The sequence below is a fragment of the Rosa rugosa genome, chromosome 3 (genome assembly GCF_958449725.1).
Source record: "Rosa rugosa chromosome 3, drRosRugo1.1, whole genome shotgun sequence".
In the NCBI taxonomy this organism is placed as follows: domain Eukaryota; kingdom Viridiplantae; phylum Streptophyta; class Magnoliopsida; order Rosales; family Rosaceae; genus Rosa; species Rosa rugosa.
In genome coordinates this window covers 36231077-36248820 of record NC_084822.1, presented here as the reverse complement: position 1 = coordinate 36248820, position 17744 = coordinate 36231077, and the positions used below count along the sequence as shown (strand labels likewise).

At 38.9% G+C, this 17744-nt stretch overlaps 3 protein-coding genes across 7 annotated transcripts; 1 reads left to right on the top strand and 2 right to left on the bottom strand.

The window, feature by feature from the left end:
* Nucleotides 1–2352: 2352 nt before the first annotated feature.
* LOC133735336 (cysteine protease XCP1-like) lies at nt 2353–3952 on the bottom strand. The gene is made up of 4 exons (XM_062162751.1): nt 3440–3952; nt 3085–3320; nt 2842–2982; nt 2353–2731 (listed from the first exon to the last, which is right to left on the bottom strand). Exons 1-4 carry the CDS (start codon nt 3918–3920, stop codon nt 2516–2518), a joined length of 1074 nt encoding a protein of 357 aa, XP_062018735.1. The 5' UTR covers nt 3921–3952; the 3' UTR covers nt 2353–2515.
* Nucleotides 3953–6650: 2698 nt separating this feature from the next.
* On the bottom strand, nt 6651–10235 carry LOC133738461 (CMP-sialic acid transporter 4-like). The gene is made up of 15 exons (XM_062166012.1): nt 10070–10235; nt 9922–9985; nt 9781–9826; nt 9574–9685; nt 9396–9475; nt 9138–9213; nt 8946–9046; nt 8677–8748; nt 8283–8331; nt 8110–8151; nt 7768–7889; nt 7601–7660; nt 7403–7451; nt 6995–7089; nt 6651–6887 (listed from the first exon to the last, which is right to left on the bottom strand). The coding sequence occupies exons 1-15, from the start codon at nt 10094–10096 to the stop codon at nt 6839–6841; spliced, it is 1044 nt and encodes a 347-aa protein (XP_062021996.1). The 5' UTR covers nt 10097–10235; the 3' UTR covers nt 6651–6838.
* A 123-nt stretch (nt 10236–10358) lies between these two features.
* LOC133740360 (uncharacterized) lies at nt 10359–13065 on the top strand. 5 transcript variants are annotated; one of them, XM_062168306.1, is made up of 3 exons: nt 10359–10468; nt 10605–10714; nt 10994–13065. In XM_062168306.1, exon 3 carries the CDS (start codon nt 10997–10999, stop codon nt 11819–11821), a length of 825 nt encoding a protein of 274 aa, XP_062024290.1. In that variant the 5' UTR covers nt 10359–10468; nt 10605–10714; nt 10994–10996; the 3' UTR covers nt 11822–13065. The 5 variants fall into 5 exon arrangements, with proteins under 5 accessions (XP_062024290.1, XP_062024292.1, XP_062024291.1 ...); XM_062168309.1 differs by having other exon boundaries at nt 10421–10468; nt 10658–10714; XM_062168308.1 differs by lacking the exon at nt 10605–10714.
* Nucleotides 13066–17744: the final 4679 nt, after the last annotated feature.

The following is a 17744-nucleotide window of genomic DNA, read 5'->3' as shown; positions in this document are numbered from 1 at the left end:
CCTTAATTGCACTCTAGAACACTACCTACGTTGCTTCATCAATGATAAACCTCACAATTGGTCAAACCTGCTGCATTGGGCAGAATGGTGCTATAACTCCACCTTCCATTCCACAATCACGATGCCCCATTTCCAAGTCGTGTACAACCACCCTCCTCCCTCCATCACCCACTTCCAATCACACGGTGGATCTAGCCCTCCAAAACCGAGATGCCCTGTTACGCACCTTGAAGGATCACATGGCTATTGCCCAAAACCAGATGAAGCAATATTCTGATCAACACCGCACGGAAAAGGAATTTGCATAAGGAGATTGGGTCTTCCTGAAGCTGCATCCCTACTGTCAGCAATCGCTCATGCGGCGACCATCTCATAAGCTAGCCGCCCCCCCCCCCCCCCCCCCCGGCGCTTCTATGGCCCGTGTTTCAGATCGCCTCCAAAATTGGCAAAGTGTCCTACAAGCTGCATCTCCCTCCCCACTCAAAGCTTCACCAATTTTTCATGTGTCGTTGCTAAAGAAGAGGATTGGCGACAAGACTCCTGTGGCTGCAACCCTTCCCTAATTTGACAAGAGTGGCGCACTCGACTGGCAACCTGAGAGAGTTCTCGATATGCAAGTGGTCACTAAGCGTAACAAGTCTATCACAAAGTGGTTGGTTGCTTGGGCTGGACTAGCTATTGAAGATGTCACTTGCGAGGTGGCCCGTGACATTGTCTCCAAATTTCCTAGCTTTCAAGCTTGAGGACAAGCTTGTTCTCAAGGGGGGAGGACTTGTTGGGATCAGGCCCAGACCTAAACCCAATTACCAACACAGCCCACTAATTCCCAGACATTACCTACACAACTCAAGGACAACAGTATACATATCAGTTTGGCCATTGTCTCCTGCATCTGCAGTCTGCAACCCGTCCCTTACCAGCTGCAACTGCACATTTTGTTCTCTCTCAACATGTGGTGGGTCCTGTGCCACATGTTTAGAGTAGATTGTATGAGACTAGGCTATATATGTATGCAGCGGATCAATATTGAAACCATCAATGAATTATCCATTTCAATAACCTTGTTATTTCTTCTTTTAATATTTGATCCCACTAGTCCTTTAGCGACGAGAAGATCTTATATATATGAACTTTCAAAATTTCCTCTGCTGATAGATAAAAATGGAAATTGTCACGTGGTTCTGTTTTATGTACATGTCAGCAGGTTTGCTCACAGCCAACCCAACTAATTCTTAGTTTCAATGAGAAATAAAAATCTCTTTTAGCAGTGAATTCGCTAATACAATGCTTTTGTTTTTGCTATTTTATTTTTATGTGGAGGGATGAAAATTAGTGTGAGAAAGATAAGAAAAGAGTGGATGGAGAAAACCCAGTTTAATATGATTTGAGCGTTTAGTTTTAGTTTATTAGGTAAGATTGTGGAGGTCAGATGAAGGAACAAGATTCATGAAATGCTGAAGTAAAGAGAGCAGATCTCAGAACAGAAGAGAGAAGGATTTCAGAGAGTTAATATCTGCGCCAGTCTAATGAGGCAGGGGAAAGACCAATTTAGACCCAGTTGGTATTCCCACAACAATTAGGTTTTACGATAAGAAAACTTTGAGTTGCATGGTTCATCGTTTAATTTCATCCTTTTTCCATTTTTTTTTTTTTAATTTTTACCTCTGTGAGACATTACAACAATCTTTTAACTTGGGCTGGCGGAGGATGGTTTTGGTGGCTGGCTCAGGTCAATCTTTTGTTGGGCCTTGGGCTGGACTCATCTCCTTGGGCTGCTCTCTTGGGCCTTATTTTGGGCTGGTTTTGCCCTAGTTTTATATTTTATTTTTAGTTACTCTAATATTTCCTTGCTTTGGGAATCCTAGGTTTGTATTACTCTCTAATTTTGTTAGAGAACTACGCACTTTCGTGCCTCTAGCAAATCCTCTTGAGTAGTTACGACGGAGGATTCTCGAGATAAGGACGTGGGAAGCTTTTGGTTCTCGGGTCTCCTTGCCTAGTACTTGACTTTGAGTCTTTTACTACTTGCTTCTTAGTTCTCTCTAGTTATACACCAATTGAGGTCTCTAGGCGACTAGGTTTACTTTTCAAAATAGAGGTTTTGTAGTGAGGATTTGATTTCCTGTATATAGGCTCAATAAGTGAGCGCATTTGTTAACAGTGAGAGTCACCTGTCCTTTGCCTGGTAGCTTATACCATGTATGATTTTGGTGTAAGACAGCATTCGATGTACGTGCCTTCTGGCCATGGATAATTGAATGATATTATCTCCTTTTCTAAAAAAAAAAAAAAAACGATCTTTTAACTTGAAAAAAAAAAACGAAAAAAAAAAGAGTATATTTTTGTTTCCAGTTTTAATTATATGAAATACTTTCCATGAGTCCAGTCATGTTATTGATAAACTTAAGGGGAAATCTTACAGAGTTGATAATCCATCACTGTGGAAGTATTTAACAGGGAAGAAAAGCAAGAAAGATTATGGTTTTTAAGGGGATTTCATATATATTTTAATTGATCACTTCTTCTTGGTGGGATATGAAGCCAATTTGTTGATACCGCAGATTCCTTCTGGCTTTCCTGTGTTTCTCTTCATCCTTATGTATCCCTTCTCTCCCCACTTTGGTCCCCATGAATTCTTCACAATGATGTAATCCAACCCCTCTGATGTTCCATAGCCAACTGCTGTTACACCATGAGTTAGCTGAGTTCCACATGGCCCGTTGAACACACCCTGCAAAACCGAAAAATCCATGCTGTAATTTGTAAAGTTCCTCCTAGCATTACTCGACCTTTTGAGTATCGAGTTGAAATATAGAAGGGATGGTGTTATAAAAGGCTTACCCCACTGTAGAACTGGAAATCTCTGTCAGAGGCGTCAATAGCAACACTAATGGGCTGGTGAGCCAGTGCCTTGAGGAGAGCTTGGTCGCTATTTCGAGGCACATCTTGATAACCAGATATGGTCACCACCTCTGATTGTCCCTGAAGATTAAAAAATCAAATGTCAACAACAAGCCATGGTTTCTTGATATCTAAATTTGATTCAAGAGGTATAAAGCAGCAGGTGACCGCAGTTTATATTACCGTTGATTCCTCACAAGTTCCTTCGTCCATGATATAGGGGTATTCTTCCTCCTTGTGAAGCCCACCATTAGAGACGATAAATTGAAAAGCATAGTCCATCAAACCGCCATTGCAGCCATCGTTGAATGAATTGTCACAATCTATCAGTTGCTGTTCGGACAGCGATATTAGGTTTCCTGTGACTATCTGGTTTATGCCTTCAACAGCAGCAACTGTAGAAAATGCCCAACAGCTACCTGCATAACATTATCAACTTTGCTCATTAGTAGTGTTTGCTTGCCAGATATTTGACATGTTATGTTATCGGATTGTAAATCACAGTTCAACATATAGTGTTTTGAGCTTTGGCACATACCACATGAACCTTGGTTCTTCACTGGAGTAACAGCTCCTTTATTTCTCCAGTCCACAGACTTGGGCAATGCCTCTTCGACGAAATCACTGTAACTGAACTCTTCTTCAGAGGAGTCTCTCCTTCTTGGGGATTCACCTTTCAGGCCCAAGTACTTGCTCTTGAACTCTTCATGGCTCAAGTCAGCAAACTCATTCAATCCAAGCCAGTAGCTGTCAACATCAAGCTTCTTATTCCTTTCATCAATATGCTTGACATTGTCTTTGAATATCTCAAACCTATGGAGCTTCTCCTCCATGTTGTGGTAAATCTTGCCATGTTTCGATATCCATGACTCGAAGAGCTCAATGAACTTGTCCATGGAAGACAAGTGCTCGGGTGAGTAACCCACAATTGAAAAATCATGAGCCAGACAATAAGTGCCTAAAAAGAAAGGCACAATGAAGAGCAGAAGGGACACTTTGGAAAATGAAGAGAAAGCCATCAGTGCTGAGCAAGAAAAGAAGAGAGGGAAGAGAGGAAGAGATGAATTGATGAATGTGAAGGAGGGTATGAGTGGTCTTATATAGTGTTTGATTCATGGTATTGGGGTTGCTTTCCCGTGAAGTGGTTGAATTGTTTTCTACATTACTGAGGCGAACCAAACGTAAATTTTGGCAGGCTTTTGTCCAAAGCATTCTTATTTGTTTAAGGGTAAAACTAGATCCAATATGATTTCAATTACATGGGTGAAAATTGCTGCTGCCTTTGTAACTTTGTTGTGTAGAAGCTATTGTCTCCCTTCTTCATTGTTTTTATTTTTATATTCTTTGGCTATTTGTTACTACAAGTTATGCACCATTTATCAAAGCTCAAACTTGAAGCTGTGGACTCTAATCACTCTATCATCCGTAAATGTTGGACATAGATTAATCGGTATTGGTGATCTCACCATTCTGACCTCATCTTAGACGTGTTCAAAGTTTTTTTTTTTTTTTTTTTTTGAATGGTTTTGTGAGAAGCTTAAGAGAGATAGTTTTGAATTTGATACTATTATGTCAAAGGGACGGGTTACTAGAACTCTAGAAGTACTTGGTCGAATGATGGAGTCAGTTTAACAGTGAAATTTCTCCAACAATTACCCTTGGGGTTGGGCCTTGGAGACTTGAGTAAATCTTGGACATTTTCAGTGTTATATTGGAGAAAATTGAACTGTCACGACCTACGTCTTTTTTTTTTTTTTTTTTTCAGACAAAAAAAAAAGACTTAGGTCGTGACAGTTCAATTTTCTCCAATATAACACTGAAAATGTCCAAGAATTACTTTCTTTTCAATGCAAATGATAGTTGGATAAATTCCATCGGCACACTTCTTTTTTGGTCGATTGGCAAGGTTCTGAGCTTCAGTTCCCATTATCATTCAGCTCAAAATGTATGCTCATAAAGGCACATTGAACATTCTAAACAGAGTTCATCACTCATCAGTGTACAAGATAAAGGTTTTGGCAGGTAACTTCCTAATTAGGAAAATTCAAGATAAAAAGTTAAGGGTTCTTGACCCAAAGCACCAAAATTGATAAAAATCATCCCACTTACCCCAACAAGAGATTTTTATTCCCACCAACCCGTTTTAAAATAAAATGACGATATTACCCTCAACCCAATTAAAAAACTACCATCTGCCACTCATCATCCTTCTCTCTCTCTCCTCCCTCTCTCTGTGCAGACCGGTGAAGCTCTCTCTCTCTCTCCTCTCTCTCTCTCTCTCTCTCTCTCGCGGCCACAGCTCTCATCCCTCTCCGATCCGGCGATATCTCTCTCTCTCTCTGTAGACCGGCGGCAGCAGGAAGAGAAGTCCGGCCATCTCCGATCCAAACTTCCGGCCATGGCTGCGACTTGCAAGAACGTCCGGCCATGGCTGTTCCGGTGTTTTCGAGTAGCGCACGAAGCCATCTCCGATCCAAACGTCCGGCCATGGCTGTTCTGGTGTTTCCAAGTAACGCAAGAAGCACACGAAGCTGTCCCCTGATCCAGTCGCCAGAGCTTCCAACCGGCGGAGATGGTGTCGTCGAGGAGGAGGTCAAGGTCGCGCAATCAGATCGGGTTTTGAGGAGGCTTTGGGCTCGAGCTCCTGGAGGACGTCAGCGACATCATCCACGACCCCTGCCTCGCCGGAAGACTACTTCCGGTCCCGGGTCTACAGCCAGAAAGATGGGAGAAGAGGACATGGGTGCCCATATCATTTTCTGGGTGCCCAATCAGATTTTTTTTTTTTTTTTTTTGGGGTTTTGACCATTTATCTTAGAAAATATGAGGGCAATAGAGGGCTATTGGAGGGCAATAGACATCTGTTAAAGCGTCTATTGGGGGGTAATAGACATCTATTGGGGGGCAATAGACGTTTTGAATTGATGTAATCTCCTCGTTTTTTTTTTTAATCAAAGTTTTATTTGTGTAGTTTTAGGAAGATTAATTACCATTTCGGTAATCTAAACGTCTACTGGGGGGCAATAGACGTCTACTGGGGGCAATACATGGTTGATAGTCGTCTATTGAGGGGCAATACATGGCTGATAGTCGTCTATTGGGGGCCAATAGACTATTGGGGCAATAGACGTCTATTGGGGGGCAATAGACGTCTATTGCCCCTCTATTAGGGGGCAATAGATGTCTATTGGGGGAAAAAAAAACTTTCCGGTAAGATTTTCAGCAAATTCCGGTGGGCGGCAGCCGGTGACCGGAATCCGGCGACCGGTGATCGGATTCCGGGGAAAGTTGGCCGGATTCCGGCGGCCGGTGACCGGATTCCGGCGGCCGGTGACGGGCTCCGGCGAAGTCTCCTATGGTTTCTCTCTCTTCCATTTTCTCTCTCTCTCTCTCTAAGTAACAAAGGGGTGAGGGGTAAAATGGTATTAAAAAAAAATTAAAAACAAAAAAAAAATCTTAATGGGGTATTAGGGAACACTCCCTTAGAGTGTATTGGGTAAGAGAGAATTAAAAAAACTTAATGGGGTAAGTGGGAAAAAAATCCCTAGAAATGGGGTAAATGGATAAAACCCCAAAAGTTAAAAACTAACTGTAGTACAATTTTTTTTTTTTTGCAGTAATGCAAAGTTCCAAAGCAGGAAGTAATAAAAGAATTACAAGACGTGTTTTACAGATGGAATGACTCGTTACATCAGAGTTCACAACTGAAGTTAATGAGTAATTTCTAAAAAAATAAAAATTTGAATCAATTACCAGAAACTAGAACCTTAAACTCATTTATATTGATGGATTTGCAACACAAATTACAGAAGGGTTTGTCTCTTGTCACCTAACCAGCGTAAGATATATCTATTGAAAATTTTAATGCGACAAAAATCTCGGTAACATAAGCCTTTACACGGACATCAGAATGGCTAGAGATGGTACGATGCCATCACTATCGCACCTTCCCGATTGAGTGCAGATACACCGACACCGAGACAACACTGGAAACACAAGAATTGAATTAAACACAGACACCATTGAATATCTGAGATGGATGGCCAAATAGAAAATTAGTTGTAGATATTTCATGCGAGCAGAGAGAACTTACATTGAGCCAAGGAAAAAGGCAAGGGACAGATGAAAGCCAAATAGGAATACAGAAACAACAGCTGTAAGCAGCATTGCTACCGAAGTAGAATACACCTGCAGAACGTAACTAAATTAAATCAAAATCCCTAAAAAGCCAGGAAGTTACCAATGTGTGATTCCAATGAACTTCCATCAATATAATAACCAATATATTGACACTTCAACCATAACTAGGGAAAATAGGAAAGAAAAATAGTAATTAATACTTGACAAGCCACAACATAATAACAGGACAAAGACATGTAGGAGAGCTCCCAACCCCGACTAAGATTCATAAGAAAACTAATCGTAGAACATTATTCAGATGCATGTAAAAATATAGTAGTGAAGGTTTCACCAAATAAAAATAGTGGTTCCCTTATCTTACCTTCACAATATTGTCAGCATACTTCATTACCATAGACACAGCAATGCCACTGTAAAGGAGGCAAATATAAGAAATTTGCATAGAAACATAGTAACAAATTCAGAGAGATAGACCGTTCATTATCAAAACCAGTCAACTGTTGCAGTACTCATGCCAAATAGAACATGTCTACAATATCTTGCATCCTAGGAAATATACCTGAGTGCATGGTTGAGAATCATGAGAACTGTTATAAATGAGTATCCATGGAAGAAGCCCCTGAATATAGAAGAATGAGTTGAACATAATTGGAATCCAGGCATAATTCTAAACATATAGTAAGCAGAAAATGCATGATCATAAATAGAGAGAAGTGTTTTATATACTTGTTCACCACTGCATCAAAATCTTGAATCACTATAGCAGCAGCATTGAAGACCATTCCAAAGACGTACAACCAGAAGTTCTGCACATTTATATTTCTTGAAGGCCGCTTTTTAATTATCGCCTGCCAATATCATAGGCATTAATAAACATAAGAGATAGATTTTCTAAAGCAATCATAGAACAAAAAACTATTCGTTAAAAGGGTGAAATCCCAGTTTTCTAAAAGCTATGAAAAACAATTTAAACCCCAACTTTTGATCAAATCAAGTATGCTGAGTGACTTGACCATTATGAGGCTTTAAACATGAATTGAAGAAGAGACTATCTACTTAAATATTCACCTCGGTGTATACTCCCGCAAAACCACTTAGAAGTGCCATGACCTGCAAAGAAACAAGTTTTAGGATCTCCATAACAAACTTTGCAAGCTCTAAAACATTTCTTGCGGCAAACAAATTTTAAAAAAAGAATATATAAAATTCGTATTAAGACTATAAAAAGGATAAAAACTTACAATGGCCATCACCCAACCTTGCAATGGAGTTTGAAGAACATGGTCAGAACTGCAAAAAGAATGCCATGTAACCAAATTATTGAATTAAAAGAAGCTGACATTTATAAAACACAAACTAAAAGGTGGTAAACAATGTCCAATACACTCCAGCTTTCAAACATAACTAAGGCGGCATAATTTTTAATGACCTGAGTTCCTCATTCACTTATTCAATAGAATTGATTTGGTATTATCAACATGTGGTAAACATGTATAGCACTATGGATCAATCTTATCGAAAGGACCTGTTGACAAAAGATGCCAACTAACAAGTAAACAGTTCACTGAAAGACATACTCGGCCAACTTCAATCAGATAATATGAAATAAAATGATATGGTAGTGATCATTAATACCTTGGGTTCAGCTGCGCCGTAGTGCACCCTGCACATAGTATTATGAAAGCAGCCCATTGAATCTCACTTAACCTGCAACCGATAGAGTAAAGAACAATGGCTCATGACATTAGTTTGCTTATATCTATGATGCAAGTATATGGCAGCTTAGTAAGATAAAATGGATCTTATGTAAAAGTTTCCAGTAATGAACCTTTTACAATTAGCTCTCTATAGGGAGTAATAAGCTAAAATGGCAAAGACAAGCATAAATGGTAAACATGGCTTACTTCCTCTTGAGTATGATTCTGTATAAGACCCCAGTGCTGATAATATTCAGGTTCTTCAGTATTTGATAACCCGGGGCATCCACATATGCAAATATATAGTACTGCCAAGTAAAAATGAATAGTTGAAGCAATCACATATCAGGAAGTAAGAAGACCAAACTTATTGATACAAACAGATAACATACAACCAACCTGAAGCAAATTTTTGACTAGGTAAAGTGCTGCAGGAATCGGGTATACAATAACTTCATCCAATGTTGTACTCAACCTAGTCAATGACACAGCTAACATAAATGGTCAAGAAAAATTTAACAGAACCATGCAAATTTGGGTTTAATCCCCTTAACATGTCTATCACGTAGAAATTCTGAATGCACAATACTTCTTGCAATGACTAGTCTCTTATAACAACACTACAACTGATAGCATTGTACAAGTTAAGAGATAGACCTGTTATCGTCAGTAACACCTTCATTATTCCAGATTCGTGCCAAAGCAGCAAGCGACAATGCACACTTCAAAGCCTCCACCTACTTCCCAAAACAGAACCAATTCTATGTCACCTAAAAATTGACACTAATAACTTTTCAAGTGTAATGTGGAATGCAACTATCTCGGTAGTCCTCACCGAAAAATTAGCAGTGGTAACACTATACTCATACTTGCCAGCTCGCTTCGACCACACAATCAATATTGCTTGTGAACTCGTAAGAACAGTCAAAGCCAGAGTAACCATTGACCTATTGCATTAAAACAAAACCCAAATCAAATCAAAACAACAACACTAAGTTCAAATTGGAACCAAAATTCGATTCTGTAGTATAAATTTCCATACTTTCGCTTCCATTTTCGGTCTACTGGTCCCCCTCCCAAACTGGCCGCTACATTATTCACATGAACACCAAAAATTCAAGCATCAACATTCAACTCATTAGATTGAGATCAATGAAGTAAGAGCTAAGAAAATCACAGTTACCAACAGAAAGCGGCTTTCCCCGTAAACTTTCGAGGTCGTCGGCAGCTGAATTCCCATCTTCATCCTACAAATTTTGATCAGATTGGAATCAAAAGCTCCATAATTTGAGGTTTATACAAGAAATTCGATAACTTCATGAAGAAAATACCTGATCTTTGAGCTTCCTGTACTCCATTTTTCACACTCACTCAGCTTTTTCCTTGTGAAAGCTTCGGTCTTTTCAGATCTCTACGAAGCTTAAGCCATTAACAGACCACACTCCCTGCTTGGATTGACACACTGAGCCACATGCAAGACTCGTTCCGCCTCAAGCAGAAGAAAGCAGAACGAAAACGACACCGTCGGCGGGTTATTTGTTTGGGCCGTGCTCCTCATCTTGGGCCTATTTGGGCTCACGTTGAAACACAATTAAATTAGCCCAGGCCCCCCCCCCTCATCTTCTCTCTTCTCCATTCTTCTTTTCTAAATTGCTCCTTTTCTTCTTCTGCTCCAAAGTTCAATTCTTTCTTCAGTTGGGATATTAGTTCCAACTCTCCAAGGACTAGAGGTAAGCTTTTCTTGTTGAAATCTTTTGTAATAGTTGCGGTTACAGATTAGCTCCATTTGTGTACCTTGCATTTTTTTGGATTCCCGCATTGATTGTTTCAATAATTAATTTGTAAGGATTTCGATTTCTGATTTAGGGTTTGATTAAGATGGGATTTTGAGAATTGGGAATTTGTTCATTTGAAGTCAGGGTGGGCAGTGAGCTTGACTTCAGCCTGGTCTGGCATGGCATGCAACTGATTCATAGGTTGATTAGATGAGAGCATTTTGTTATTTTTCAACTTAATTGTTTGTTGGATTTCTTGATGGGTGCATTTTTGCTTAAATTTGTGGGTTGATAGTAATTCTGATTTGTTGGGGTTCTAGAAATTACAATCTGAGGTAACATTTATAGACGAAAAAGAAAAGAAAGAAAGGAAAATGGTGATTTGGTGGGGTTGTTTTTAAGATTGGTTTCAGCTGTTAATTTGGGGCTTCTTTGAAGTGTATGACAATGTCTTAATGTTTGAATGAAATAGTCTATCAGGTAATGAGAATGGTAATGGCAGGGTCACTGTGGAAGTCATCGTGTTCATGTTCATATACGTGTTCATTGGTTAGAGTAATAGGAGTTTCAAGAACAAGTAGTGGTGCAGCAGCTGCTATACTTCATGCATCATCTCCATTTCCACCTCCATCCATGGCCTTAAAAATACAAAGAAAAAGTAGCTTAACCAAGTGGAGGTGGTCTCAACAGCAACCACAATTACCAGAAGACAGGAACAGAAATGCCTTCTTCATACGGAGCTCTAAATACGGAACCAATAGTATTAGCACTGATGGCGGAAAGGGATATTTGGAATCTACGGACCAAGAATTGATGAGCCAGTGCGAAATGGGCACTTTCAAGACGTCAGGGCCAGGGGGTCAGCACCGCAACAAGCGAGAGTCTGCAGTACGCCTTAAGCATCTCCCAACTGGTATTATTGCACAGGCTTCTGAGGATCGATCCCAGCACATGAATCGTGCCTCAGCTTTATCTCGCCTACGCACTCTTATAGCTCTCAAAATCAGGAACAGTGTGGATCTTGATGGTTATTCCCCTCCTCGAGAGCTTCTTCAAATTCTTCCCAAATCATCTTCCATTAGAACATCAGATATTGGTAACCAAATTGGACCGAACAATCCGAAATTTGTTTACGGAATGCAAGCTCTGTTGGATCTCCTTTATGCAGTTGATGGTTCTGTCTCAGAGGCAGCAAAGTTTCTGGGGTTGAGCACAGGTGCACTGTCTCGGTTAATACTCTCTGATGATTCTCTCCGATTGGCAGTCAATGAGCTTAGGGCTTCTAAGGACATGAAGCCTTTGAGGTAGAATTTGTCAGATGTTGCAGGTTTGTGGAACCAGAGTATTATGACATTGCAAAGCAACACAGATATCATTTTTGTCAGATAAATGGAATATGCATGAACATTGCTCTTGACAGACATTGCACCATCAGTTTAGATTCGGTACACATCAAGCTAGAAGAAAGTTCAATACATCAAAGCTAGAAGAAAGCTTTTCTTTTAGCTGTAGCATCGACTCTAGCTAGTCTAGAGGTTCTAGAGTCTAGTGACCGGGTTAGGCCACCATGGGAGCGAAAATGGGTAGCGGAATTCCTTATATGCCCAATAATTTTAATCTGTGTAGTTGTCTCTAACATTCCGCCATGGAGGTTGCAAGTGATAATGTCGCCGACCATATCTTAAATATCCATATCCTCATTGTTTGGGTGGAAAGTCACTGAAATCTGGTAAGGCCTGACCACCTCAATATCTTTGCAAGTTATGGGAACTTTGTCGACTATTCATTTAAATTTGCCTTTGCTGTTTTCCACAACTGGTTTCAACTCCCGAACTCTGAATACCTGTCGACCTTCGTCGTCATGGAGGACTTCATGAGTCCCACACAACCGTAGCCTCCCTCCGCTCACAGCTAAATGGCCTATGCCTCCAGTTTTTATACCCTCACTCAGCTCAATGAACTGACATTCAGCAATATTACTAGTACTACTGGTGGATGCGGAGAGATCCAACTCAAATATAGTCATCCTTATAACCACCAATACGACATTCCATTGTAAGCAGTGGCAGAACTGGTTGTATGGCCAAAAAAAGTGGCAAATGAAGAAAAGAGCCGGGAGCATAATTCTCTACATTCACGAGTCTCAGAAGAGAAGATCTCCAGATTGAAGTTTGGATACGAGAATTCGGAACTAGTCACACAGCCTTCCACACATACTCGTTTGTTCTTCTTTTCGATCGGAATCACCATCGGAGTATTTATAATATGGATTGCAGAGGTAGTATTGACGTACATCTTTTTAACCTCCTTTTATCAGCAGCAGCGGTTCTCATGGCAGGTGCAGTAACAAACTCTAAGTTAGGGTCTTCTTTCTCTTCTTTGGAGAGGTGATCCTTATGGTCATTTATCTTTCCTATCGTGACGACTCTAGTTTTCCTTGGCCAAGTCCTTTCCCAACACGGTGTTCCAACCGCTTTTGGAAAAATGATTCATATATGAATGCTCCAAAATGGTCTATGAAACACGTTTACTCCATCATTTTCAATTTCTGATTTTGAGATCCTTTACTGCTGAAAACAAAAGAAATAATGCTGCGTGTGTGCGTGTGTATATTCTTAACTTCCTCAGCCTCGTGGATATATATTTTGGTTCTCCATCCTTAAGATGAGTTTGTCAATATCAAAGAATATCGGTTAAATCTAACGAAACTTAATATATATATATATATTGAAAATATCGGGAATATTTTAGAAAACAGTTAATTTACTGGATTTACATGTAAATAGATATGAATTTTAACTTCATCTACATCCAAAAAGAGAATCTAAGTGGTTGAAAAGTCATTCATTGGTCTATGAAACTACAATAATCAAACCAAGACATGTGACTTGTACAGTACGACGTGTAGTGTATGATAATCATAAATCTTTTTGGAGATGCTGACTTTTTCCCTTATAAGAGTTATCTAACTGGATGACTCGTCATGTACTTCTTCACATTGATTATATCCATAGGCGTCATAGCTAAATTGATTGTTGCCTTTATCAGATTCATTTGAGGTCCCATTGCACTTTATGCCTAAACTGATAGAGTCAAAACTTAAGGCAACTGAAACAACATCAAATGAGCTACTTTGATCATCAGTTGCACCTCTAGTCCTCCTCCTATGAACAATATTCTCTTGAGCACCATGACCAATTGTTCTATAGTTTCGTGTCTTATCTTAGGTGGCATGATGCATATAATTGAGAAAGATGAAGTGAGTGAGTTGCTTTTTGAAACTCTCCATCAGGTTTGTTTTCTTTTGCTGATATTGCTCCATCATGAATTCTCCTCACCCGGATTCCCCTCGAGGAGATTACTCCTCATCCAGATTCATTTTGAGGAGATTTCTCCTCACCAATATTCGCCTTGAAAATGATTATTCCTCACCCATATTCGCCTTGATAGGATTTCTACTCACACAGATTTGCCTTTAGAGAATTACTTCTCACATAGACTCGCCTTGAGGGGATTTCTTCTCACCCAGATTCGCTTTGAGAATATTTTTCTCACCCAAATTCGCCTTGAGAGGATTATTCCTCTCCCATATTCCCCTTGCGATGATTTCTCCCACATAGATTCTCCTTTAGGAAATTACTTCTCACCTAGATTCGCTTTGAGGAGATTTCTTCTTATCTAAATCCGCCTTGAGAGAATTTCACCTCACCTAAATCCATCTTGGGAGGTTTCCCAAACAAGTTGCGCTACCTCTCTATTAGACAATTTCGTAATTAGAAATCGTTGTTAAAATTTTACACCCCACATAATCTCCATGTTCCATAATATATGTTTGGTAACTTTTTGATTTTTTTTTTCCACGTTAGAATTTGCAGATATTTCTTCATTTTATTAAGATATATCTTAAATATCTTATACATCGAGGATATTTAACTATATTGGATAAGTTTCACAGAAATGGTGGAAGATAAAGTATTTTTTGTATAATATATCGGTCACTCTAAAAAAAAAAAAAATTTAGTAATATATTAGAAATTTCGCAGATATTTCATACTTGGTCAAAACGGACTAGGCTGACCCCAAAAAAGTTTATATATGAAAAGTTGCACGCTGTTACCTGATTTATTTGTCTCCTGTAAAAAATAAATATAAATGAACTGTACATTTATTGATGAAAACTTTGTTTTTTTTTTTTTTTTTGAATCAGGAAAAAAATATATTCATCACAAGCCAGAATAGGCCGTTACATACTCTTCTGCTGTCATTTAAGGGCATAGACAAACAAGAAGCTAGTGGTAGTACCCACAAGTGGTACGTACATATAGTCCTACTCATTATATAATCAAAAACGTAGAGGTAGCGAAGACCTTCATTTGGTACTACTCCAAATGCGCTAGAGATACATAGAGTGCACACTGGTGCTTTACTTCCTAAATACAAGGAATTTATTGTAATTAGACAAACTAAAAATATAGGGATGAGCATAGGGCAAACACCGAAGCCCACCATAGAAGCCCAAAAAACGTAGCCTAGAGAGGAGTGACCCAACCAAGGCCCATCAAGGCAGCCTTGACTCGACCCGGCAACCGCCGCCGTACCAGAATCCCTGATACACCACCGCACTCCGCCTTGACACCGTCACGACCGACATCGTATGCCGCCACGACCAACATCACACGCCGCCATGACCCATCTCTCACGCCACCATGGCGCCCCACCGAATCGCTCGACCCAACAACACACGACTTCTGCCTTCATAGAAACCACAAGCTGACGCTGTCAAAACGAGTTTCTCCAGTCCCCGACAACACGGCTACCAGAGTACAAAGTTGACCACCGGAAACACTGCTAAGAAACAGACCCTGCAAAAAACCTTGATCAAAACCACTCTATCCCAAGAATCACAAAGGCAATCATTCAAATCCCGCCCGGCAGCAAAGCCAAGAGGCCAGGGGCGTCGTCGGACGAGAATGCTCACAGGTCTTGAAGCCGCATCCTTAGGGTTTTCTTAGAGAGATGAAAACTTTGTTAGTGACAACTCCCATTAAAAATTAATTAAGTGGGACAAATTTTTTTTTTTTTTTGCTGATCACTGGAAGGTAAAAATTCATAAATGGAAGAGAATGATTACAAATTTAATTTCAACTCCAACTCATTTTCTTCTCTTCAATAGCTGGTATTGAAGTTTGAAGTTTATTCATAGATAATATTATTGTTTTATGCATGTTATGAAATTAATATTTTATTTTTAGATTTTTAATAATTTGATCTTAGTCCTCAGTTTGAGAAGATAGTTTTTGATTCATTTATGTATTGTGTTATGCAATCTTTATTTTTAATTAATTCAATCTAATCAAAAGAAAAAATTAATCAATATATTGAAAATTTCGAGGGCCCTAAATTTACTTCTCCTTGAATTCCCGAATTCTCAAAATTTGCCCAAGAACGATTGAGGTGTACATAGTGAAGAGTATGAATAGAAGTGTAGGTACTAGTATTAGTGTACCATTATTTGTGCACATTAACAACGTTAGATGAACACTAATGCAAGCAATGTAAGAGAGGGAATGTATCGAAATATTTAAGCGGCAGATCCAGACTTTACAACCGACGATTGAAAGGTGGACCCTGCAATCACACTCTGGCTCCTTCTCCCCACGTTTTCTGGCCGATACGATAAATGTCTGAATTTCTCGCGATATATTCCTTTATATTATTGCTTTGCTTTGTGGTAATTATGAAGGCATCGATGTGTATTAAACAAATAAACAGTCTTGGTAATCATTGGGTAAGCAACAATGCCAACAACCCGATAACGGCCAAAACGAACAACGCATCAAAAATTTGTTTATTATGTGTCACTAACTTAGTAGTGCACCAACCAAAACTCCATTCCTACCATGTAAACCTATGATTCACGACGTGTAATAATCTAATTTTATGTCTCTTTTTATAGAAGTATTACAAAAATATCTAGTCATTCAATGTAATTAAGACCAAATAATACTCTAACGTGTGAAATGATTTCATGTTGTTCCAACTATTTATGCTTTATTTTTATTTTTTTAAAGAAACAAAATTGTATCACGTCTTTTGTTTAAGTAGTAGCAAAGAATACAACAATGTCTTCCGGACTTGATCGATGATTAGGAGAACCATTATTCCATCACATAGCTGGTGCACAACCATATTTACTACACAACATGTAAAACTAATTGAAACGTTAAAAAGAGCATTCAAATGTGCACGGCCAACCTTAAGTTTAAGTAGCCAAGATATGGGTCTCAAAAAAATTTATATATAAAAAGGAATGCACTTTTGCTTATGAATTATACGTGAAGATCGTGAGTCAAATTTTACTAGTATCCGAGTTGGGTGAGGTGAATTAGGTAAGGATAAAGAAAAAAAAAGTAGATGTAAAAATGCATAGAAAAGTAGAAAGTAATAAAGCAAACTAAGATGTATAACTGCATTAAAAATAAGGTCAACCAAATTCCATGAGACATCGACCAACACACTGCAAATGTTAGTTAAGCAGTGGAGATTGTAATTGTAACAATAATCGATGTAAACTATCCAACAACGCTAGTGCGGAAATATCTGAAAATAAACACCGTAAAGTGGTGGTCCAAAAACCAAGAAAAAGAAGCCTACCAAGTGTGTCAAGGACTTGGTGGATGGCAAACGACCTTTTTAGAGCCAAAATTAAATACTCGAATCTTTTATCCAATAATATCGATTCAAATCTTAAGTTTGAATCATCGTCTTCACGTCACCTCTCATTCCACTGAGAAAACCAGTTCGAATTCATTGCAAAATGTAATGAAAAGTCATAAACTGAACGAACAATTAGAGAGGAGATAGAAGAGATAGTGAGATATGCATCCGAAACCACCATTTTTATTGAGGTTTGAAACTGAAGATAGAATTGACACGTATGCATAAAATCTAATCGAAAATCTAGAGAGTTGATCACAACACGACACGTGGCATTCAAAAATCCTATTGGTAAATTTGATATGACTCTGTAATGATTAGTTTTGTCACATCGATACTATATCTAATCAAGAATCTACAGATTTGCTTCCGAAGTGGCTGGCACTTAAAAATCCTATCCGAAAATGTTATCAACAATACCACATAAATATCTCATCCAAATATACACCTTAAAAATTAATTTTTTTTCTCAATGATTAGTCTAATTTAAAATACTATTAAAATAAAATAAATT

What these genes read in the sequence shown, in the direction of transcription:
- LOC133735336 (XM_062162751.1), bottom strand. Translation starts at nt 3,920, where the DNA reads ATGGCTTTCTCTTCATTTTCCAAAGTGTCCCTTCTGCTCTTCATTGTG. An exon ending in GAAGAACCAAGGTTCATGTG is followed by an intron (nt 3,321 to 3,439) that starts GTATGTGCCAAA and finishes AATGTTATGCAG; the next exon opens with GTAGCTGTTGGGCATTTTCT. An exon ending in GAACTTGTGAGGAATCAACG is followed by an intron (nt 2,983 to 3,084) that starts GTAATATAAACT and finishes TTTAATCTTCAG; the next exon opens with GGACAATCAGAGGTGGTGAC.
- LOC133738461 (XM_062166012.1), bottom strand. Translation starts at nt 10,096, where the DNA reads ATGGAGTACAGGAAGCTCAAAGATCAG. An exon ending in TTTGATGCAGTGGTGAACAA is followed by an intron (nt 7,661 to 7,767) that starts GTATATAAAACA and finishes TTCTATATTCAG; the next exon opens with GGGCTTCTTCCATGGATACT. An exon ending in ATTCTCAACCATGCACTCAG is followed by an intron (nt 7,452 to 7,600) that starts GTATATTTCCTA and finishes CCTCCTTTACAG; the next exon opens with TGGCATTGCTGTGTCTATGG.
- LOC133740360 (XM_062168308.1), top strand. Translation starts at nt 10,997, where the DNA reads ATGAGAATGGTAATGGCAGGGTCACTGTGGAAGTCATCGTGTTCATGT.